General features: G+C 34.6%; 1 protein-coding gene across 1 annotated transcript; it reads right to left on the bottom strand.

Annotated features, from left to right (window-relative positions):
* Positions 1 to 1,526: 1,526 nt before the first annotated feature.
* LOC131920418 (adhesion G protein-coupled receptor L3-like) lies at positions 1,527 to 21,442 on the bottom strand. The gene is made up of 2 exons (XM_059274751.1): positions 21,231 to 21,442; positions 1,527 to 1,777 (listed from the first exon to the last, which is right to left on the bottom strand). The coding sequence occupies exons 1-2, from the start codon at positions 21,283 to 21,285 to the stop codon at positions 1,527 to 1,529; spliced, it is 306 nt and encodes a 101-aa protein (XP_059130734.1). The 5' UTR covers positions 21,286 to 21,442.
* Positions 21,443 to 24,718: the final 3,276 nt, after the last annotated feature.

The following is a 24,718-nucleotide window of genomic DNA, read 5'->3' as shown; positions in this document are numbered from 1 at the left end:
TTCTAAGTTTTAATAATATAAATTAAACACCATTTCTGGATTTCTCCTTCATGTTTTCTATAAATTTCCATGAATAATGCTTCACTGGAGTAACTTAAAAGATATTTATTTGAAGCATTGTTGTACAATACAATTCAAGTCAAAATTGCCTCGAAATTTCTATGACCACTGAAACACATTGTGTGAATATATGAAAATGTGCCTTCTTTGAAGCATGTCATATCTGAAAGAGTCATAGCAAAACAGGAAAAATGGGTACTCTACACTGCCCTTGAATCTTTGCAACACACTAGAGACACATCTACATGTCTCTTGCTGTGGACACCACTGTCACCATAGCCCCCACTCATACTCATCAAAGAAAAAATGATCATTTGAATGAACAGATTGAAGAGCATTGATGAAACAGAATGACTGAGGCCACAAAGCCACGGTGAGCACCATGTTCCCTATACCCTTCCCTCTTCTCATGTGCTCCATAGAACTGAAAAACTGGCTTTAAGTCTCCCGAGTCTCTTAAACCTGAAGTGGATTCATGATGCACCTCTTTCAACCCTAGTATTGAAATAAAGCCTTCTATTTTATTTTACCACAATGGGACTTAGACAATAAGCACAACCAATACAGTGATGTTCACCTCCCCCTTGCATTTCTTACATTTTATCCCTCCAAAAAATTACAGAGTGGGCAGGGTAACTTGAAATTCATGGTTTTCAGCCAAATATTTCCCATGTTGAAGCATACAAAGTTATGAATGTTATGTTCCCCCAGGGAAATTACAGGGATAAGACTACCCTATGGAGTTTTGTGAGGAAAGAAAAAGAAAATTGATAGTACATAGTATTGGGGGAAATAGTATTGAATTTTGTTGAAATATTCTATAGTGTTTTTCAGTGGTGTTTCAATAGCTGGACTCAATAGAGTCTCACATTAGAGTTACCAGCTGGCAAGCAAGATCACAGTACATTCCAACATTTTCATGAGATTACTAGCTTTTCATGAGGTTTTATGCTTTAAATGACTATGCATAATTCCTTACCAAGATGCTTTAATCATAATCTTTTCAAAACCTTGTTAGTTTCTATTGATAAGACTTCTTTCCCAAACCAGATGATCAGAAATGTTTAAGCTTATCCTTCATAGTATTAGGAATTTAACAGTTAGTTAAATGCTTTACTAAAAAGGTCACTTCAAGTGTCCTTCAATAATGCAAAATATTATTTTTTCTTTGTTTGTTTTGGTTTTTCTTTGTCTTTTTAGATAGGGTCTCAGGTAGTCCAGGCTGGTCTGAAAATTTACTACATAGCTTAGTCTTGTCTTGAACACTGATCCTTCCATTTCCACCTCCAAAGCGTTGGAATGACAAGTGTTTGTCACAATCCCTGGTTTCCATCACAACTATAAATTCTAAATAAAATATTTCAAAATAAGGCTGTGACTGGGCATGCTCTGTTAATGCAGAAACATAGGCCACCAGAAAATGTGGAATGCAACATGAGGAGAGCTGCTTGGGACTGAGTCTCCCATCAGGCCCTGCCCTGCCACCCCAGCCCCATTCCCCCGCTGGCCGCACCTTGGGCTGCAATCTGTGCTCCTGGGGCACCGGGTCCACGAACGCCTCTGGCAGCTCCACGTGAGCCTTGTCCTCGATGAGCCGTGGCGCGCTCTGCAGCTGGCTGCTGAAGAAGATGTCTGGGAGGTAGAGCGCCTCCTGGGCTGCGCTCAGCATGTCGCAGTGGAGCAGCAAGGGCTGGATGTCTCTCATTGTGCTTGCCACCTGCGGGGACCGCACCATCAGACAGACCCCTGCTTACTCAGGCCTCAGAGGAGCCCAGTAGAGGCCATCCCCAAGGCAGCCCTGTATTGCAGACATATTGTTATTCTATATGGCTTAGGACCAGCCACCCCAAGTCCCACTCAGACAATCCTGGGACTGAGCAAAGAATTTTTTAGCCCCTAGATTATAAACACTATCCTTATTAGGAAAAACTTCTTATCCCCATTCCTAATATGATCAGAAAATTAGACATAATTACAGAAACTGAATAAGCTAGTTACCTACAAAATGTAATAGTTCTCTATATTTAATAGTCTCATAGTTTTAGGAAACAAACTATGGGCACTATGTATTTAATAATCTCATAGCTTTAAGATACAAAATATTGGCACTAATTTATCCAGTATGAAGTATTGGCTACCAAACTCAGTTTTTACATAAAAAGCTTGACAATATAAAGGGATCTTGTTATTTATTCTTTTTATTTTGTTTTGTTCTGGTGTAGAGTTAAATGATTGTTTTGTATTTATTTATATGTTTTCTGGTCATTTTGCTAACATTTTTGAAAGATACTTATTAAGAGCTATGATGGACATTATTGTGAAAAGATACACATATATTTTTGCCACTTATATACACAGTGATTTTTACTGACAAATGTTGCATATTACATAAATGAATAAATATGGAAGACCAAGACAATAATGATAAAATAAAATTATACACATATGATAATTTAAAAAAAATTGACACAACAATCATATATTATATGCTATGAAAAAATAGAGCTACCTAAGTACATGATTTCTTTATGGTGTGATAAGCGAGATACACAATTCTCTACTCTAACTATAGTTTACTCAATAAGAGTTTATTCAATAAGAAAGATAATGAAATCTACTTCTCAACAGAAAGCAACGGATTTACAAAGGAAAACACCATTCTCGATACATACATCATTCTTGATACATACATTTTTAACTATTACAGCTGAATGTTTAAAGACATATTGTTATTCTATATGGCTGACATTAAGCAGTGAAGAAAAAATTAATCAATGAAGAAAAAGCACTTTGTGGTAATCATTGTGTTATTTGTAAATTAAAACTAAAATCGTATCACTCCATCACATGAAATAAAACCTTTACAGAAAAAAGTAATAATTAAAAAATCAGAAATTCCACCTGATAGAAAGCTCTAAATTTAATGCCTATAACACTGATATGAAATAATGATTTACAATTAAACAACATAATATAGCATTGTATATATAAATATACTTACATACATACATATATATATATATACATACACAGTTCAAACACCATTATGATCAGCTATATAATTGGAATGTGTCAAAAAGCATGTTTCAAATTTTTCTAGTCCCTCTCCTCTATACTCCTAGTGATAATAAAACTAACTGTGTATATTTTATGGAATTATTTGCAAATACATGTCTCTGACCATCTTTACAACCATTCTGTGTCAAAACACTTGTGAAAGTGTGTTATATAATATGCTACACGAAAAGCTTCTGTTATAGTGATGGTGAAAGATTTTATTCCTTGCCAAGTTAACATCCCGGCTCATTTGGAATGATGGGATGTGAGCTTGTTTGATTTCATTCATTTGACATGTAAGTATGGAGTTCTCATCAAGTGTCAGCTTCTCTTTAAGGTATAGAATAGTGTCATGGACAAAGTAGATTACAAGGGAGTGCAAATGAACCAATCACCTTGCTAGGGCCATTGAGACATAACACATAAAGAAGAAAAGAATATGATATAGATATATGGCTAGTCCTCAGAAAACATATATGTGGTGAGCTATAAAGGGTGTATTTGAATCCTTAAGGAAGACACTCATGGGGATAATACTCAAACTAAGATTTTTTTTTTTGTTAAGATCTGAACTTAAAGAAAAAACAAATCACATCAAACTATGACAAAAGTCATACAAATTGGAAGCAAAAAGAACTTGGGGCTATGGCAGAGGTCTCTTGTGTGGAAAAGCTTTGAACTGTTCAGGAGTTAGCACAGCCAGCTCAATAGTTTTGAATACCAGAGAGTAAGCAGCAGTCAGAAGGCTCTGTATGTCACAGTCATTTTTAAGTTTCTATCTAGGACAAATTATTGAGAGGAAAGAGAATGACATGACTGGGAAAGATACAAACAAAAATAAAAAAAAAAAAAAAGGATTTTCTCTGAAGTAGCGATCAAATATTTGAAAAAAAAAAAGGCAATTCTACAGCAAGAAGAAAATGACAACTGATCAAAATGCATATGCAATAGACATGAGGTGACAAACACCAGTGTGTCTGGATCTACCTGAACGTTCTCTCCACATGAACTATAAAGAACATGTCCCTGAGCTAAGCAGCAAACAATCAGGGATCTCACAAAAGCTCATTTGCATGAGGAAAGAACCTGATTTTATGGACAAAGTCAAAAGAATTAAAAAAAAAAAAACACATGAAGTTAAATTGATATACCTCTTAAGTTGGAGGAAATGAAACCTGGGTTGTGTCATGCAATATAGTTCACACTCACTTAAATTCACCACACTTCAGAGTCACCGAAGAGTGGCAGCAAAGCCCCAAATTTTAATTTTTATCTTAAAAAATATTGCACATACTAAGATTAAGGCATTGCAGAACTTCCAAGGATGTATAACCATACATCCAATTTGTGATCCTCAGAACTATCATAATATTTAATCATCAAAATAACAACCACAGTTAAACGTCTAGTAAACCCCTAGAATCTTACATATAAAAAGATTCCTTAACGCGCCAGGCGATGGTGGCGCACGCCTTTAACTCCAGCACTCGGGAGGCAGAGCCAGGTGGATCTCTGTGAGTTCGAGGCCAGCCTGGGCTACCAAGTGAGTTCCAGGAAAAGAGCAAAGCTACACAGAGAAACCCTGTCTCGAAAAATCAAAAAAAAAAAAAAAAAAAAAAAAAAAGATTCCTTAACTCACATGCTAGTAATAACCCTTGCAAAAACTCCACCAGAATTCATGGGAAAAAGCTGTAATTAGAAGCTTCTGATGTCCTTGGGGCACAACTGTATTTGAAGAAGAGAGATTCTTCCTGTGAAGTAAGGTGATCTCTATACTTGCACTCTCCACCCACTTGTATAAATTCTATACATGGCTGAAAAAAACCACTCAGTCCTCCTTAGAAACGAGGTGTCTTTGGGTACTTCGAGACATGCTTCACATTCTTGGTGTCCTTTGTCTTGTCTAAATTCTTAAAAGAACAGGTACTTTTTCAAAGTCCTGATGAAAAACACTGCACCATGTGACGTTAACAGGTTTGGTCCTCAACAACCTTCTCTTTTAGAATTTCCCCCTCCTACATGAATTTGAGACTATAGCTTCTGACATTCTTATAAAGTAAGTGCACCAAGCTTTCTTTGTAACCTTCACAGAAACAGGAATTTCATTTTAATTATTAAAACATCAGATACCTCTGATAAAGGAGTCATTGGTACAAAATGGTGCATCTGCTGCTTTCAAATGTGAATTGCTGCAGTCATGAATGATATTTAATATTCATTATAAGCAACTTTTTCTTGCTATATTTCTGTCATTCAGTACTTCTTAGGCAGAGGCTTTCATCATTTAAAGACTTTGATTTTGCTTTCCTAGTAAATAATCGCCAGATAGTGGATAGTGGAAATATTAAAATTATTAGTGTATACTACACTGGATTTATTTAATTATTTATGCCACGTCTATGTTTACTCTCTCAATCAAAGTACTCCGCCATATGAAAATTTCATGGTGCTGTTTGTATGTAGACAAAAAATCAGAAGAAAGGAAAGGAAATAAAGTAAGCATTAAAGAAATAAAATGTTTTTGATAGCAGTGCCATCATTTTTATGTTATATACAGAATATACAGTTGAAATAATCACAAGAGTTGGCATGGTATATAATTCGGCAATATTAGCAACTGAGAGGAGGAATCGGGAAGATTGTGAGTTCATGGAAAGAGCAGACTACATAACAAGAATCTTTTCCAAAATAACAATAAGAACGGAAAGAAAGGAGGGAACGAAAGGAGGGAGACAGCATGGACAAAGGGAGTTGGAAACAGAAAATACGAGTACTCATTGAAATATACTTTCAAAAATCAACACTGACTTGCAAAATACATACAAGTAACATTATGCAGACTGAGCAGTTTGGATTTACATATGTAGGACTAAATATGTATATACATATGCATATATGCATGAAACAACAATTAATAAAAAGAAGGCTGCCATGAGCTTCAGAGAGAGCAAAGAGGGATATCTGGGAGGGTGTGTTGGAAGGAAAGGAGAGGGAGAAATAATATAATTATATTATGATTTCAAAAACAAAAGAATCAATAAAAATTGTAAACATATATCCATTGTTTCCAAAGAAGTTTGGCTACTTCTGCTTTTTTTTTCTCCTCAGTTTAGTGGCTTATGGTAGTTGCTTCTTCTAAAGAAATATCAATCATAAAAATGAGCTTGGAACCTGAATAAAATAATGTAAAGCAATGGATAAACTTCTAGAAGAGTTTGATGGCACTAACACATAAGAGACTACCAGGGTTCAAAGTGAATTAGCTTTCTCAAACTAAGGATACTTTATGTAAGTCATTTGTTTCTTGGTTTTGGGTTATATTTTATGAGTCATTTTACTAGTAAATTAAGTATGATTCATACAGAATTTAAAATGGATGCTAATACATTTTATTAGCAACCTGTACACTCTTTGGCTCTCCTTACTATTTCTTGGAAGTATCATGTGTGAACTCTTTCTCATACCTGTCTAACTCTTCCCTTCCCTATCTGCTTATAGGAAATCTCCCCTACTCTTCAAGCTTCCTTGAATTCATACTGGACTCAAATTTCGGTTTTCCCGCAAATCCTCCAGATCATTCACTACATATCTGAAAGCAACATTGGAAGTCATCATATTTTTATTCTGTTTTCTTTTAAAATTTCATTCAAAGCCTGTTTTAAAATTTGATCTTCAAGATTCAATCCCCTCCTCTCCACCACACTAAATGAAAAGATCTCTCATTATAATTTCTACTGTTGACATCATATGCTATCACATTCTCAGCACTCTGTTTTCATCACTTTGATTGTAGTTTAACTCGTCTACCAAATGAAGTATCAACATGCTATAAAAGTACCCATCAAGGAAGCCTATAAGAAAGCATTTGTGAGGTCCTGACTCAAATCTCCCTTCAATTGACTATCTGACTATATCATTGCATCTGTAGAATGATGTTTGGCCCATTTTTTCACCTTAAAATTGCCAACAATTTTTTTTTTTTGCATTTAGTAACTTCTTAAGAATATTCACTAAACTATTATGAGTAGAACTATTTGGCTAAGTTGAAATGACTAACTATATATTTTAAAATATATTGAAATAGATGCAATAGCAATGCTTACTTGTTCCTGAATTTCCCCTCTCCCAACAGGTGAAGTAGACTTTTATTTCATCTCTTTTTTTTGTAAACAATGGCTATCGATCATTTCTGCTTTCTCATGTAAACCTGAAAGGTACTTGTTCCCCAAGCACCATGCTGCTGCCCATATGAAAGATTTACTTTTCCTTGCTTTTTCCCGAAGGTGTATGTAATTGCTGCAGAGTTTCTCTATAGGCTTCATAGGAATATCTAAATGTCGTCACAAAAGCTCCAACTCAACCAGCTACCTAAGGATGCCATAAGCAGAAATTACAATGTAGAACTTGTGACATGGAAAAACGTATTTTAATTGTACATTCTTAGAGAAAATAGTTCAGTAGTGATGATTTGTCCCACACCGTATGATGAAGCAACTTTTATGGTAACCCTGATTGTAAGTCCATCTCACATATTAGATCCTTTCACTAGATGGAATCGTTCCACACAGTATAGATATGCCCTGTGTGGAGAACTATTTTCCTTCCAGACTCATTTCCTGACACTTCTCAACAATCTAGCTTTTGCCAGTGAAATGAAGTAAAATAAAGTTTTGCCTGAAGACTGAGTGAAAAAAAAGTTGCCAAGACTGTATAAGACAGGAAGAGAGTGATAGAGTCACATAGTCCTCTGTGAATGAAGCTAACGGCAAAATTATTCTGCAGGGCTGGAAGACAACTTCTAGAGATTATTTTATAATTGGCTTTCCAGTTTAATTTTGTTAATGCAATAAGGTATGTAAGTAGGTGAGAGCTCTGACTTATTGTATTGACTGTCTAAATTGTAATGCTATAATACAGATCTCAAATACTTGTGAACATGAGTAAGTAGGCAATTTCTGTTAATTTTTTTATATAAATTGGCTTTTTCCCAAAAGACAGACTTATTTTCATTCAAATTAAACAAAATGCTTATTACGTATCTTACTCACTAAAGGAATGGCATCTAACTGTAAATGTTTCTTTTCCAACTAAAAACACCTGCTCTTTGCAAACAAAACACAAACAGATTGTAATTCCTGGTAACAAAACTCAAGCATTGGATTTTTTTTTCTCTAGAATACTGACTTCTTTCATCTGCTACCCTCTTCAGGAATATTAATTCTCAATGTTATGGAAGCTGTGTGTTCAGAATGCTTTATGGCAACCATTTCTTTAAAATTCTGCACAGCTGTGGTAATGGGGAACTCCTCTTCAATCCCACTGCCATTGAGCCTTGATGTGTGGGCAAAATCAGCAAAAACGATGCATATCTTCACGGAGCTCAGTCTTGTTAGTGACTTCTGTCTTTGCTAAGTTAATCAAAACTGGCATCTTTGAAAACAGTTGAGAAAAGTACAACTCTCTTTATTCTCCTTTTTCTCCCCCTTAGGGTAGCAAGAGATTTTCCCCACCTGCTTCTCATCTGCCTAACAACACAGAAGATATGCTAACAAGCTAAAATGTCACAATGATTGATGATGTCAGGTTGGTGGTACATTCATACTATATTTATTATTGGATACCTACTTTCAAATATATATATATATATATATTGAAATTATATATAAGTATACAATATATAAAAAATTAAATATACCTCTATATAATTTTATCTCTTGCAGAGGCTCAACCTAAGCTTGCTGACAGCCATCGGTAACCTACACAACAGGGCTATCACAGTAGTTCCAACTACCAGCTATTGTGACTAACCTGAAAGGCCTCTTTCAAGCTATTGTGCAGTGTTCCTGGAGGGAGGGCTGTATACCGGCCTGTTGCTTCATATTTTACCTATTGTTCTCCTCCTTTATGAAGGCATGTGCCCCTAAGTTTTGCATGGTCTCACCCACTATTAAAAGTACCGAGGGAAATGGAGCAAAATGGAGCAAAAAGGATCACTGCTAAATAGCACCATTGTTGACTTTTATGGAGAGCTCCAGTAAAGAGTACTCTTGATCTAATTCAGGTAATATTTATAACTACTATTTTTGCAGTGCCTCTAACAGCTTGTAGAGAATTGGTAATGTGTGAAAGCAGACTGTGTGTTCTTTTTATAAGTTTGAGGAGGGTTTTTTTTTGTTTTTTATTTTTATTTTTTTCACCTACATGAGCTAATTGTATCTGGATCTTTTTGCCTCCTGTCATCTGTTATTCTCTGATGCAACAACAAAATCAATCTGTTTTAAAGCCATCTAAGTCCAAGAAAAAAGAATGAAACGATGCAGAGTACTATTGTAATGGCTGCATGTGGTTTTGTATTTTATTTGATCAATGCAACGATTTCTCAAATTTAGCTGATTGAATTCAGCCCTTTTAACTTCATATATGGCTGATGATATCAAAATGAGGGGACAGCTGCCACTTGCTATGTGATATCCTCAAAGTAGGAAGAGTGAAAACAGGAAATTTTATTGGGTCTATGGTCTAATTAAAAGCCACAGCTTTGTAATTGGAATGGCTTTTCAACACTCTTTAGGATGGTTCTGAATGCTGACCTAAGCTTAAGATGTTCATTAGTAACTCATTAAGGACTTAGCTACAGTCCAGCGGGTGTATCTTGAATATAATGATGGGCTGAATGTGTGTGCAAATGTGTAGACACGTAATTAGAGAAACTGTCACAGTCAGGGATTAAGAACATACAATGTGGTCTTTGAAAAATACTGTTGAAAGCAAGTGACCCCAAGATGGTATTGTATTTTAAATTTGCTTACTCTCCAGGTCATTTGTTTTTCATTTAATTCCTAAAGGTATTTTTTAATGAGTTCATTCTCTCAGGATTAAATGCATGACGTTTTGTGTGAAGGCCTTTCTATACATCATTGTGTTTAGTCCTCAAACTATAACAATGTTGGCCGAATTACCCCTTTATCAAGTAAGAACGCTGTGATTTAAACGGTTCAGGTAATGCATCTTGAACGTAATGAAATTTGAACCAGAGTCTAAACCTAGAGAGTTTCAGATATCATTCAACAAAACACTGCTTTTTTAAACATGAAGCCAGCTTAGAGTAGCCAATGCTATTAGCTTTATTTTAAGGCTTCATGAAAGCAGCACCTTCTAAATAAACTAATATCTTTTGTGGTTCCTTAAAGGATAGGAGCAAGTTACAGCCAGCATCTATTAGTCACTTACTATCTTTAGCTCTCAATCCTTTCTTCCCTAATAATGATGTTTCCTATGTAGTAAACACAGCAGGCTGAAATCATAAGAGTACGCTCAGTCCGCACCATCCTGAGGTCTAAATCTTTTCGGCTGGATTCCCTCTCTTTGCTTGTTAGCAGGTGCAAGGTGAAACCAAAGGACACTAATATCCAATACATAGCTTTCACAGGTAAACATGAAATTATGACTTTACATAATTTCCTTGGGATGAACAAAGGAGATATTGTTATAGTTCCAATACGTAGTGTCAGCCACAGGCTCAGTGGTTAAAGGCCTGGCATTCAGTGGGTGGGGCTATGTCTCAGATTCTCTCTCTGTTTCTCTCTTCCCGTATGTCACTCTCTTTTCTCTCTCTCTCTCTCTCTCTCTCTCTCTCTCTCTCTCTCTCTCTCTCTCTCTCTCTCTCTCTCTCTCTCCTCTCTCTCTCTGCTTTTTTCCGTCTCTCTCCTTCCTCCCTCTATTTTTCTCTGACCCCACCTTTCCCTCTCCTTCATGAACACCATATGTGATCCGCCAGCAGTATGCTTGCTCTGCCATGATAGTGTCTCATCTTTACCCAAAACAATGGATTCAACCAAATTTGAATCCTCTGAGCCAAATTAAATCGTTCCTCCTATACAGTTTATGTCCCAGGTATTAGTCACAGTGACAAAAGGACATGAAAAAATTAGGAATTCAATAGGTTGCAGGACATGGTAGAGAAAAAGTCTATAGAAATGGAATACAGCTTGAAAATTACAGCTAATTACATCTGTAATTAACAAAAGACAAGATTTTCAAAATCAGGAAGGTAAATAATTGAGTCTCTGCCAAAGAAGAAACTTTTTGGGATATGAGATGAACATTTTCCTAGGAAGGAGGAATTGGAAACTAGTCAATGTACTGTCTCACTATGCAAGACTCCTCAGGCTGAAGCTTTAATAATTGACAATCTTCAGTTTTGTCAACATAAGGCAATCTTGAAATGATGAATTCCTTCTGAATCAATTGCGTAAGTAAAGAGGGAGTAGAGAAAAATGATTTAGAATTCTAAATAAAATAAAATTGGTAGGACTTAATTGGGTGAATCTGAGCAAAAATTCACTCAGAATAGTCAGTCTAGAAAAAGTAAAAAAAAAAAAATCACCAAACTTGTATCTTCTGGGATAAAAATATCTCCTTTTCTCCTTTTAAAAGATTTCTCTAATAAAATATTTTTAATTTAATAACAGAGGAAAAAAACAACCTAAAATTAAGAATTCAGTAAAAGGTATCTTACAGAGCATATGAGAAGCAGTTCCCAACCCGGAGGAAAACTCAGATCCCAGTGACTGCTACGGCTCCACCAGATGGGCTAGGTATGAGCTCTGCAAGACCCTGCAGGCAGGAAAAGGCTCACGAACCCTGAAAACGTGGACCTGTTAACTCTCCTTCGTTAAGGAGTTCAATGGTCCTTCCAAAGGCAAGACAGAATGACAAGGTGGCTCAGCATTTCCACTCCTACATAAACATCAGGGGGAAATGAAAGGACACCCAAATAAAAACCGTGCTACACAAATGTTCATGCAGCATGACAACAAGCAGCCAAAGGATGGAAATAATTTACATTTCTATCAACTGACAAGTACAACGCTGTACATGCCTACAGTAGAATATTATGAAATAAAGACTATGAAATATGCCGGGCGATGGTGGCGCACGCCTTTAATCCCAGCACTCGGGAGGCAGAGCCAGGTGGATCTCTGTGAGTTCGAGGCCAGCCTGGACTACCAAGTGAGTTCTAGGAAAGGCGCAAAGCTACACAGAGAAACCCTGTCTCGAAAAACAAAAAAACAAAAAAAAAATACTATGAAATAAAAATAATTAAGTAATTATACATTTTAGATATAAATAACTTTTAAGTGACTAAGGGAAAATGGCAATTATAAGAGACATGCATTATATGAGCAATTTATATGAAAAGTCTGGGAAAGATTAACCCATAAGGAGAGAAAACAGATTTTTTTTTTTTCTGGCTTCCAAGGGTCAAAAGGTAAAAGGCACAGGGGTGCCTTTACTAGGCAAAGGTTTCTTTCTGGAATACTTACTATAATGAGATTAAATCAATTGTGACAATTTACGCATCATTTAAATATACTGAACCTTAAGTTAGTTCTATGGTATATAAAATATACTCAATAAAAACGGAGTACCTTCCATGACATTTTTGAAAGGGATTATTACATTAAATATGTCCGGGTTTTAAAAACTGTGCTATCTTTTATGAATTGATGTCTTACTTCTTTATCATGAAAGCTCTACATTTTTAAATCTTTTTTTATAGCCATAACTTTGAGACTGAATTTCCTTTCACAGAAATGGGAATAAAAGTTAGTGCCCATCAACTCAAAGCAAATTCGTACAAACTGTCCATGAGATCCTTCACAAGGACTTTCTCAATACTGTCTGAGAAGGGCTATACTACCAAACAGAGTGAGTAACTCCAGCAAATATCTGGAATGCTTGGAAGAAGGGAAATGGCTCAGTCATAATAAATTGCATACCGTGCAAGCCTGTGTACCTGGAGCAAATTCTCACAATCCACGTGGGAATGGGTGACCTAGACTTGCAGTCCTAGCTCTGAGAACGCAGAGACAGGGGGACTCCCAGGTGTCCTGGAGAGTCAGGTCAGCCTACTCAGCGAGCTCCTAACCAGTGACAGACCTTATCTCAAAGCCGAACAACCACAACAAGAACACACCAGAGCACACGCAGCCACTCACACACGAACACACACAAGAATAATTTAAAAGCTGTTATCAGTTTGGGAGTCTATTACATCCTTAGCCTTAGTGGTCAACACATTTCCAAAAACGGAGCTAAAGAGAGATAATGCAAAGATATTTTCTTTCAGGAAATTTGTATTATATAATCAAAACAATATTCTTCCTGCCACCCTCAATTTGAACTTTACTTGATCTTTGCTTGGCTTTACTCTTTGCTTAGGTACGTGATTTTCTGCGTGTCAACTCATGACTTTACCGGTCAAAGGTAATCTGTAAATCAGTCTTATGTGTCTGAGTGTTACACCTTATCCATCTGCTGACTCTGCAGGCTCTATATTAAGTACTCCATATTCTGTACATTTATAAAGAGACTTTGTATTCAGCCAGACAATACCTTACTATTGGTCTCTTGTGTTTCTTAATTTATTCCTTCTTTAAAATCTTATGTATCTAGCCTGGAGGTGGTGGCACACACCTTTAATCTCAGCCTTTGGGAGACAGAGGCAGGTGGATCTCTGAGGTAGAGGCCAGCCTGGTCTACAGAGCAAGTTCCAAGACAGCCAGGACTTTTACATAGAGAAACTCTGTCTCAAAAAACAAAACATAAAATAAACAACAACAAAAAATCCTTACATATTTAAGATAATTTTTTATTGTGTTTATACATGGAAATGCTTATGTGAGAATTTTGAAATAAATTATATGAAAAAATCCAGGTAGATTAATGAGAAAATATTTATTGGTTTTGCAAAATTCAAGCTCTTCTTTGCATGTCTGTTTTATAATTCCCAGATAATTAAAGAATTTTATTCATTTTAATTTTCACTATCCTGACACTTTGTCAATACCACACACTGTTTTATTCTGTTTGCTAAGACCGTGGTGTGTGTGTGTGTGTGTGTGTGTGTGTGTGTGTGTGTGTGTGTGATATTAGAATAAAAGTGATGCCCATTAATTCTGAGGAAAACCTCTTATTATTATCATCATCATCATATTATAATGTATATTATAGTATATGTACCATATATACTATAACATATATTAATAATATATTAATTGTCTCACGGGGACAGGCTGACTTCAGGTTCACTCAAGTTCTGCTGAAGTTACTTGAACTTCTGAACATTCTTGTCTCTACTTTTGGACTGCTGAGATTCCAGGCATGTTCCACCAAGTCCAGTTACTATGTGGTCTGGGCATACTTAGGATCTTGTGCATGCTAGACAAGCACTCTACCCTCTGAGCTCCATCCCAGTTCCAAATGTCCTACCTTGACTTTTCTGAATGCTTCCTTACACTGCTGCAAATATATTGTAAAGTTCACTATTTATTTTTGGTATTACTTATATTTTTTCATTAATAAATCCTGCCAAATTTGTGAACTATTCTACACCAATTGTAGTGACAAGAGAGAAATTGTAGTTTTCATGTATTCCTACTTTTCCTAGATATTCATTAGACCATAAAGGGGTAATTATTTTAATTTCTCGTATTATATCTGAATCCAAAGCATACATTATTATGTTTCTTTATAATGGTACATGTAAAAGTAAGACGGCTATGTTCTTCAGTGCTAAGCCATAAAAAGTGAGCTGAAAAGGCATACTGCCTTTACTTCGACAAATAACTTTAATTTTTAAAATAAGAGCAAAGGTGTAAAATTTAGTGTTAATTTGCAATGATTAATGTAAATATACCAAATCTAATTTTTAAAAAATATTTTCACACATACATGAGAATGTGTGAAGCCTTAACATGATATACTTATGATATACTTATAGCTAGGTCTAGGGACAAGATTTAGAATTCTGATTTAAATTTGTATTAGGAGAATTACTTTGACAATGAAATAGATTACATCAGTAGTGGCAAACAAATAGAGGCTATCAACAATGAAGTCAGGAAAGGCTTTTCAGAAACATGATGACCTGGTTTACATCCCTGGCATCCACAGACACAAGCCAACATGTGTTGTTATGTGCTGGTAATAACAGCTCTGATATGCAGGATCCCTAAGACTCTATTGCCAGCCAGTGTAGGCAAATCAGCAAACTCAGTCCCAGTGAAAGACCTTATCTGAAAAAAATCAGGCATAAATCCCCTAAGAAAGGACCTAGGGGTTGACTTCTGACCTCCACACTCACAAGATTAAACTGAAACAAAAGAAGACACACACACACACACACACACACACACAAAAAAAATACTTGACTGTGTTCTTGCATATTACTGATCATATATTTAATATCAATTTCAAGGCACTCAGATTTACACAAAATGTGTATAGATCAAACAGAGGGCTAATCAAATCTCATTATTCATATTTTGGTGTGAAGACCATCGATTACTCTGAAAAAATATCTAACATATTACTCATAGAAATTTGCAACTAGACTAGATTACCTGACAAAACACTTTACATTTGATAGGTTTTTCTTTGACAAGAAGAAAATTTATAAGCAAAAAAAAAACAAAAAAACAAAAACAAAATCAAAAAATACACTTCTACCTGAGGCACTCTGACAGAATTTCAGTAAAAACAGAAATGGTAAGTGAAAACAAAAATGCAATTAATAGTGAAATATAAAGTTTAATCTCAATCTATCAATTTAAAAACCTGGAAAAAGTAGAATAAATTCCCTCTTCTTTTGAATGTGGCCTCCTTATGAACAATTGCAGTTGTAGAAATGGTCTCTCCATCAAACCAGTGCATTGTTGCTATTGAATATTAACTATTTGATTGGCTTAGAGATATTTTGCCAATCAGAATAAAGGAAACAAATGTATGTGATAGGTACTATGGCTGCTTACATAAAATTACAAATGTGAGCACCATTCTAATACTGAGAAAGAAAGAAAATAGCAGTCTAAAGAAGAGAGAACCAATGACTATTAGATATTCAAATACTTTATAATTCAATCAGCATTAAATACCCAAATACCTGATTAAAGTTACATTCCACACCCAGCCTAAGATATTAAAATAAGATATACTTCAATCCACAAAGTGGTCACAATATATAAAATCTGAATATAAGGAAGTGTTATTTCATTCTTAACATGTACACATTTCTCATAGATTATCACTACAGAAAAATTCACATATAATATAGTCCCAGGTACAAATGCAAACAAAAATATCTTTTTAGTTGTGAAACTTCATAGTAGAAGTTTTAAATAAACTGCTATAAACAAAACATGGTGTTAGAATAATACTGGTATTTAACATTTTGGTATTCAGAAAGCATTGTGACTTACAATGTATATATTTTAAAATTCTTTAAAAATTGACTAATATGGATTATAATACTGGATGCATTAGCATTGAACTGACACACCAAAATCATGACACACATTTTTTTTGTACAGTGCATCTCACCATAAAATACTTAGAACATTACTACTCTTACAAATCACCTATGCTGGCAAACATACATATTTCAAGGATAATTAATTTCTGAAAACAGCAAAGTGAAGTAGAGCTGAGCTGTCGACCTAACTTCTTCACAAACAGTAAGGCCCCTCTTTAGAGGAAAGATATAAGATAAAATGTGTAATAAAATGTCATTTTGGACTTGTCAAACTTTGTATTATTTTAGCAATTTAAGAACGTATAGATTAATAAAAGCACTATAATATTAAGTAGCATACAACTATGAAATTTATTTTTATAGAAATAAAATATAGAGAAACATAAATAAGTATATACAGACCTAGTCAGTCTTTTATTCTTATTAAGAACTGTCCATTATAAGTAACTTAGACATAATATAACACATTAGCCTATAAAATCCATAAATATATAACTAGGGACTTATTTTTAACAATAATAAACAGACTTGCAGATGAAAAACATGCATAGAGTACTTCTAAATTTTTTAATCCCTTTTCTCTCTCTTTGAAGATGCTATAAAAATATGATTTCCTTTTCATCACAGTATGCTGATTGATCACATTTTCCATCTTCTTGGTTATAACTCAGTATAATTATAAAGAAAGTCTGAATTAGTGGAGTAGTTAAAATATCGTAGAACCATGGTCACCTTTTCAAATCTCAAACCTTTGGCACTTGAAAGTAGCTATAGACCAGGAAGAGATCTACTTTAAGGTCCCACATTACACTTTGATGTCCTTTTACTGACAGTCAGAAGGAATCCCAGGAGCTGCTATCCTGTAATCTACTGGGAAAACTGAGGCAAAGGGATTGCAAATTCCTGGTTTAACTACTAACTCCTAGAGACTCTGTCTAAAAGCACATTGTAAAGTTCCGGGGAGCTTGTGTATAGCTAAAGATGTAGAGGGATTGATTAGTATGCTCAATTCTCTGGTTCATTCTCACCCTGAAAAAGCCCCAGTCACACAAATTACCACTACTTTTGATTCTCCAACTTTCCTTTCCTTTCTCTGAACCATAGCTATAGAATGATACAAAATAGATTTTTGTGCAACCATAGTAAAGCCATGAACTGGACATCACTTTTCAATTTCTCTAGGCTTGCCTCATGGCACATATAGATCCTATAGCTCTTGAGGAAGTCATGGAAAACAGAAAGGAGGAATACAGAGGTGCACGGAGACACAGACTGTGGACAGATAAACATAGAACCAGAGACACTTCATATTTACAACTGCGTATGTATAAACATATATAATGTTCATGCACTGATTATTTTTGTCTCCCATGGAAAGCACTGGCCAGACAATGTAGGTTAATGTGAAGATTACTCAACTAGCATCAACATTATAGGGATTAGTCCTTTAGCTTAGTTCCTAATTTTATCTATGTGTCGATCACATAAGAATCCATCACTTGACAATTATTGGTTGTTAATTATAGGAGTGATTTAAGTATCTCTACATAGTGGTAATATTTTTATATAGATGATAACGATATTGATAATAGTTTTGTACATATATATTTATAAATTTCCTACAAACCTTGAAAAACTAGGTTCAAGTAAAAAGTTTTGTTGTTGTTGTTTGTTTGTTTGTTTGTTTTTCCAAGACTCAGGTTATGGGTAAGGATAATTCTGTAGTTGCTTGCCTACTCCTTAGGAGTTTAGATTTACTTCAAGGTAAATAGGTCATAGGAAAATTATGGGAGATTTATGAAATGCCTATCACTATCCTAGAAGTTATATATTTACTATTTATCCACTGCTGAATACAACCCTGTAATAATTTTCTTCTTCCAGATGAAAACTAAGCATTTTTAAGGTACTTTAAGCATCTGAAGGGCAGACATACAAGTCTTTTGTACACCACTGTTATCTTTAGCATCAAGGAAAGTCTCTATGTGATGAATGATATTAACTAATTTGCTGAGAAGAAGAGTAACAGCTAGTAGGTGGCAGAGCTGATTTTTTCAACATTTCTTTCTGACTTTAAAACCTAATCAGTCTGCTCTCAGAATACAGACAGGCAGGTGAGTGAAATGTCTGCCAGAATTGCTCCAGAATTTCCAAGACAGTGGAGACGATATTGTATGCTATGAGGAGTGCCTTGATTGAACTTGAGTTCAGCTAGGAGTAGGACCCCAGCCAATGAAGCAGGTCCTTGGTGAGCATTCCCTTGAGTGTTGTTAATAGTTGTGTAACACCATTCAAGGTACTTTCCCATTCAGCACCTCAATATTTTTATCTGTAACTAATGATGTCAATAAGAACAGGTAATGCTAATAAACCTAGGGAAGTGTTGTGAGGAAGATCTGAACCAAATAATAATAGTGTTTATGGCCATAGAAGCAGTAGGCATCCCAACTAATTATTTGCTCTGAAGGAGGGACTTCCAATCAAGTTACTATTGAAAAAGGTGGACTCCATTTTTATAAAGGGCAACTTCACTGGACATCAGTGAAGACATCAGGGAACAGAAGAGATACCATCAAAGAATTTTTTTTTTTTTTTGGAAAAAAGACTTCATTAAGTAACATGCATTTTAGTTCTACTGTCTGATGATTCCACTTATGCAGTATTTCTTTGAGCCTAGATTGGCAGGAACACTAATAATTTTTATCCTGTTATATTTGGGCTCTAATCAACAGTACATGTCTCCATTTATGAGTGAGCAATCTGGGCCTCAAAAGCTGACCATTAAAGGCCTTTCTTTTCTGCAAAGTTAGAAATGGCATCACACTAACTAAAGAGAAGGCTTTCTACAGAAGGTGGAAAAATGCACTCATATTTTTCCATGGTTCAAAGTTTTAAAACAGGAAAAGTAGGAAAGATAAAGTTTATCCTTAGAAAACCTCAATATTATTTGGACTGCTAAGGATAAACAACATTAAGGTGATCTAGGTAGTGTAAATACAAAACAATATTATTTTGGCTCTTAGTATAAACATAAAGTTAGTATACTAGCAACTTTTTAAAACTATTTACGGCTCAGAGTTTCAGGTATTTATTCTCTCTTTTCTGTCTCTGCCATTTAGTCTCTCTCTGGCTATCTCTCCTCTCTGTCTCTCTGTCTTTGTCTGTCTGTCTCTCTCTCTCTCTCTCTCTCTCTCTCTCTCTCTCTCTCGTGTGTGTGTGTGTGCGCGCGCATGCTCACTCAGATTACAGATCCTCCAAAAAGACCCATGACTTATGGGGTTGTCCATGTTTAGGGTTAACTGGTACATACAAGGTATATGTTTTAGACAATCTGAGGTATCGGTTATGAAATGATGACATTCCTTATATTACTGTTTCATTATTTTAAATAACCTTCCTCTAACAGAGCAGTTTTAGAATGACTTTAGAACGTTAATTTGTGTATATTAATATGTACAATTATATTTTTTTTCTGAATATCAGCATTAACTGAAGCATCTCTTATGGTCAGCTAATTCGGCATTGATATAATTACTAAAACAAAAATAAACTGTGGGACAAACAAGGGAATTAATGTTTGAAGACTTGTACTTCAGACATTGGATTATTTATATATGTTATTTATTTAATCTTCAAAACAAGCTAATAAATGTTTTTTTGCTTTGATTTTTAAGTAAAAAAATATAATTTAAATGACCTTTTCTTGTTGGATAGCACAAAATGTTAAGACTGTATAAGAGCTGGATCAGGATTACAAAAGCATTACTGAATTACTGATAAACTTCCATATTTAATACAATGGGTCAGTTAGAAAACAAGGTGAGCTAATGAAACTAAAAATTCATTCCAGCGGCTCACTACACTAATATTTGGAAAACCCCTAAGCAGTGGCACATAGAGCTGTGTCCACTTACTTTGTTATCAGAAGCAAGAGGCTATGGAGAGATTAACACTTTCATTTTAATATAAAACCAATGATCAATAGCAGAAAACTTTAAAATGTGAAAAGGAACATACATAGAAAGGTCAACTTACTAGTTTTTAGTGAAATTCAATGAATGTTGAATTGGTAGTTGCACAAAATATAGGTGATGATTTCATGTTGAATAAATACACAATTTATAAAAAATTTTAAATATATATTATTTAAATTCTTCTAGTGAGGTAAGTACCAGGAAGTCTACATGAACAATAGGAGAAAGTCTATCATGACCTTCATTAGTATTTTATATAAAATTATTTTTCTCCAAACATTGGCATTTTTTCCCTTTATATTGAAAAAGTTGTGTAACGAGAACAACATGTTTCTAGCAAGAGATCACAGTTTGCGCTTTGTATATTAAAGGTTATATATAATAAGAAAAACTAATCAAAAACAAAAGATTGCTTTTTATGGGAAAGTAAACTCCGTTCTCCCCTAAATGCTCATTTTCTTACAGTAAAAGTGTTTTTAAGTACAAAAAAAATGCAAACTAAATTTATACTAAATAATTAGTGTAATTAATTATCCAGGTGATTTTTCCCCCTATCTTGTTAAATCAAAACATAAAATATGCAGGGGCTTGATTTAAAAATGAAAAGTAGACAAACCTTTTAGTTTCCTTTCAGATTTCAGTGGGGACTTGAAGAATTTCTACTGAAAAGTTGTAAATTTGTAGCTTGGAGTATATGTTACGGTACTTCCTGATATTAATGTAAGGTAAGAAACAGTTACCTCATCCCAAAGAGAAGATTTCAAATAAAGTGTCTTTTATGAGGAAGCATGACTACAGGATTACACAAAATCAACAGCACTTACCATGAACTACAGGTGCTAAAAGCATCATGAGGATGAGCAGCTGTGGTGGCCACATGGCTGTGTTCTCAGGCGAGAATGCCTCAAGAATGAGTGCTCTGAAGGGAAACCAAATGAGTATGTTTCTGGTTCCTCTTCTGTATTCCAATATCAATGATTAAAAACAAACACAAGAGAAAGAAAAATTCCTCAAAAATAAACACTGATATTCCAAGTCAGAAACCTGCAAAAGAGAAAGAAAAAAGAAAAAAAAAAAGGAAAAGAAAGGGTAGGTTATCCAATGAAGACATTTGTATGTTAGTTTCTTGAATAATTCTTGTATTTTGTGCCTAAAACATATTTCTCTCTTTCTTCATTTTAATGAGCAACAATATCATATACAAAATGAATAAGCAATCTAAAAGACATTATTTATGCAGTTATTACCAGTTTATATCCCAGCCTCAAGCATGTGTAAAATAATTCTGTCTCTACTGGACAAATTAATTTAAATATTCTAATGTTAATATGTAAATGAAGATTTACACAGGGGGAGGTGATTGGTTTAAACATTTTCCCCAAATAAAATGTTTACTTAGCATTACAATAAATGTTTCCACTTATCATCATTTGTGTAAATAATTTTTAAAAATAAGAGTTTTGAAAATCATGGTATTCTAAATATTAAATACATTGCTTTTAATAATTTCATAAGATCATTCAATATTTACATTTATATTAAAAGATACTCTTATAGTTCATTGTCTAAAACTTCAATACTGAAATTCAACTTGAAGAACTATCTAAATCACAATTTTGATGACTTCAATCCTAAAATTGTATTCTATTTATGTTACTCTAAACAGTTTTTGATTTTGGCATTTTTTTTAAACAGGTCCTTCCTTACACAGCTCATGCTGACCTCAAAATCACTATGTAGCTGAGGAGGACCTTAAGCTCTTAGTTCTCCTGACTCCACCTTCAAGTGCTGGGATTAGGGGCAACCACATCAGGTTAATCCTTGTTTGGTTTGTTTTAAAATAAACAAATAGACACACAATGAATTGGTAAAACTCAACACGGTTATATTATGGAGCCAATTCACTGAACAGAGAGCATTAAACATTCTTTAGTAAGCCATATAACTGCTTCCTAGAGCCTTAGACAACATGAAATCCTGCCAAAGATGTTCTCTGTGTATGCAGGTCACTACAACTTTAAGCCACTTTGCCAAAAAAGACTGTTGTAGTTGTCCCTTTTTAAAAGTTTGCTCAGATTTCCATAAAAAATAAAAATAAAAAAAATATTTGAGGGAAAAAAATGATCCCAAATTTGATTGTACTGTTTTAGAGTCAGTACCCTTAAACATGATCAATCTAGTAGAAGTTGGGTTTTTATTTGAAATTTCTTCCCCTTTTTTTCAGGGCTAATGATTCAAGTGTATTTTCAAAGTTTTCAGATACAGAGGATAAAACAGTAAAATATTTAAAAAGTAATTTTCAAAGTAAAGATATTTAATGAAGAATGTATTATAGGTTAGCTGAGCACCATTAATGCAGAATTGCAAATTTAAAGTGTTTCAAAATCCAAAATTTTTTGAACATTTCATGACACTGAAAGGGGAAAATTCCACACCAAATTTGATACAATGAAATTAATATATAATTAAAATAAAATGTTTGGTATACAATACATACATAAAAATTTTAGTGACTGGGCTGCTCATAATCTACATGAACATAAATCTCTGTCTACTCTCTGAATATTTGTTCCTCAAGAAAGAAAATTTTATGGCAATTTTTGCAACTTATATGTTATCAGTAACTTATCTAAATAAACTCCTTTTTGTACAATGAAACTTTGATCGAAACCTTTGTAAAACAATCCTGTTCAAAAGCAATGCACAGAAACAATAAGAAGAATAAGGATATTTTAAGTCCTATATCACAACCAGTATGACACCTATGAATTGCTAATGACTATTCCAGAGTCATCAGGACACACACAGTAGCAATGCTTCACAATATGCCCTACAGAGAGATGAAATTTAAGGTCAAAAACTGATACATTAACAAGACCTTGAGATAAAGGTATTATGCATTCGGCAGTAATGCCTTATATTGATAGATACATACTTCATAACACATTCTAGTCAAATACATTATGGCAGAAGTATAATCCATCATGAGTATACATCAGACTTGATTTAAAACTGATGCTAGTGCTGGGCATGGTGGCACATGCCTTTAATCCCAAAACTCAGGAGGCAGAGGCTGGTGTATCTCTGGGAGTTCCAGGCTAGCCTGGTCTACAAAACGAGTTCCAGGACAGCCAGATCTATTACAGAGAGAAACTCTGCCTTAAAAAACAAAACAAAACAAACAAATAAAAACTGTTGTTAGCGTATTTTCTGTTTTTTGTCTCTTCAAATTGTCCCAATTTCCTTTTTAAAATCAATCCAATCTACTGTTATAAAGGATGATGAACAAAAAACAAAATTGAGACACAAGAAGCAGCCCAACTGGAGGCCATTCTGTAAGTTCTGAAGGAGCAAGAGCCAGTTTTAGGTCCACTGGATTGGAGTTGCCAAACTATCTACACTTTCTGTACCTCGTTGTTCATATCTGAATCTAATATGTATTTTAACAGGTGGTCTAGGAGTTCAGTAAAGGTAATCTATATTAAGAACCTATGAAGATTCCTGGCAAAAGTAGGAATTCAATAAATGAGAAAGGCCCTTGTTCTCACTTAATGATGGGATTTGTATTTGAAATCTGAGTTATAAATGGCAAATGAGAACACAATTGTGTGCCAGGAAGCTAGAAAGGCATTTGGTATGAGCTGTGGAGTTTCTGCGTGGAAAGGGGAATTCAATCATAAGCTACAGTGTAATCATAATGCTTTTAGAAGGTTAAACTGATCATGGTATGCTGAAGAGAAAAACAGAGAAAAGAAAATTCCTTGGACAAGAAGCGTCAGTAAGACAATCTGCCAGAGTTAGTGTGGTGGGGCCTCATTTTGACTTTCAAGTCCTGAATGGAATTTTAAAATACAGAATATTGGACCACAAGAACAATGAGAAATATCACTGTAATTGATAGTATTTTGTCAGAGTTGAAGAAAATAAATCAGAAGAGAAAAACAAACAAAGTTTAGGATAGGTAAGAAAGACACAGGAAAACCATAAAATTGGGAAGGTGGAGAGAAGCTGAAGAAAATGATGGCATTTAGCTAGTATCTGTAGTGCCTCCATTCTTCACTGTAACTCCGCATTCGACCAGGGAGATCACAGCAAGACAGCCAAAGTCAATGAATTTCCAAGTTCATTTGTATTTTATTTCCTTTCAATTGATTTTAATGTTAGACTTAATTTTAATGTTACATGGAAACATCTGCTGGGCAAAGTCTATAGTTTGAAGGTATGGTTGGTTAAGACAGATGCCTATCTCCACGTAATTACATTTTAAATAATCACACCTATGTCTGTGAGGAAGTACATCACCTAGGATGGT

Source organism: Peromyscus eremicus, chromosome 10 (genome assembly GCF_949786415.1).
Source record: "Peromyscus eremicus chromosome 10, PerEre_H2_v1, whole genome shotgun sequence".
Lineage (NCBI taxonomy): Eukaryota > Metazoa > Chordata > Mammalia > Rodentia > Cricetidae > Peromyscus > Peromyscus eremicus.
The sequence above is the reverse complement of the archived record's forward strand: the minus strand, read 5'-3'. Positions and strand labels throughout refer to the sequence as shown.

Coding starts and splice junctions, on each gene's coding strand:
- LOC131920418 (XM_059274751.1), bottom strand. CDS start 21,285: ATGTGGCCACCACAGCTGCTCATCCTCATGATGCTTTTAGCACCTGTA. Junction 1,778..21,230: donor TTTAGCACCTGTAGTTCATG/GTAAGTGCTGTT, acceptor CGGTCCCCGCAG/GTGGCAAGCACAATGAGAGA.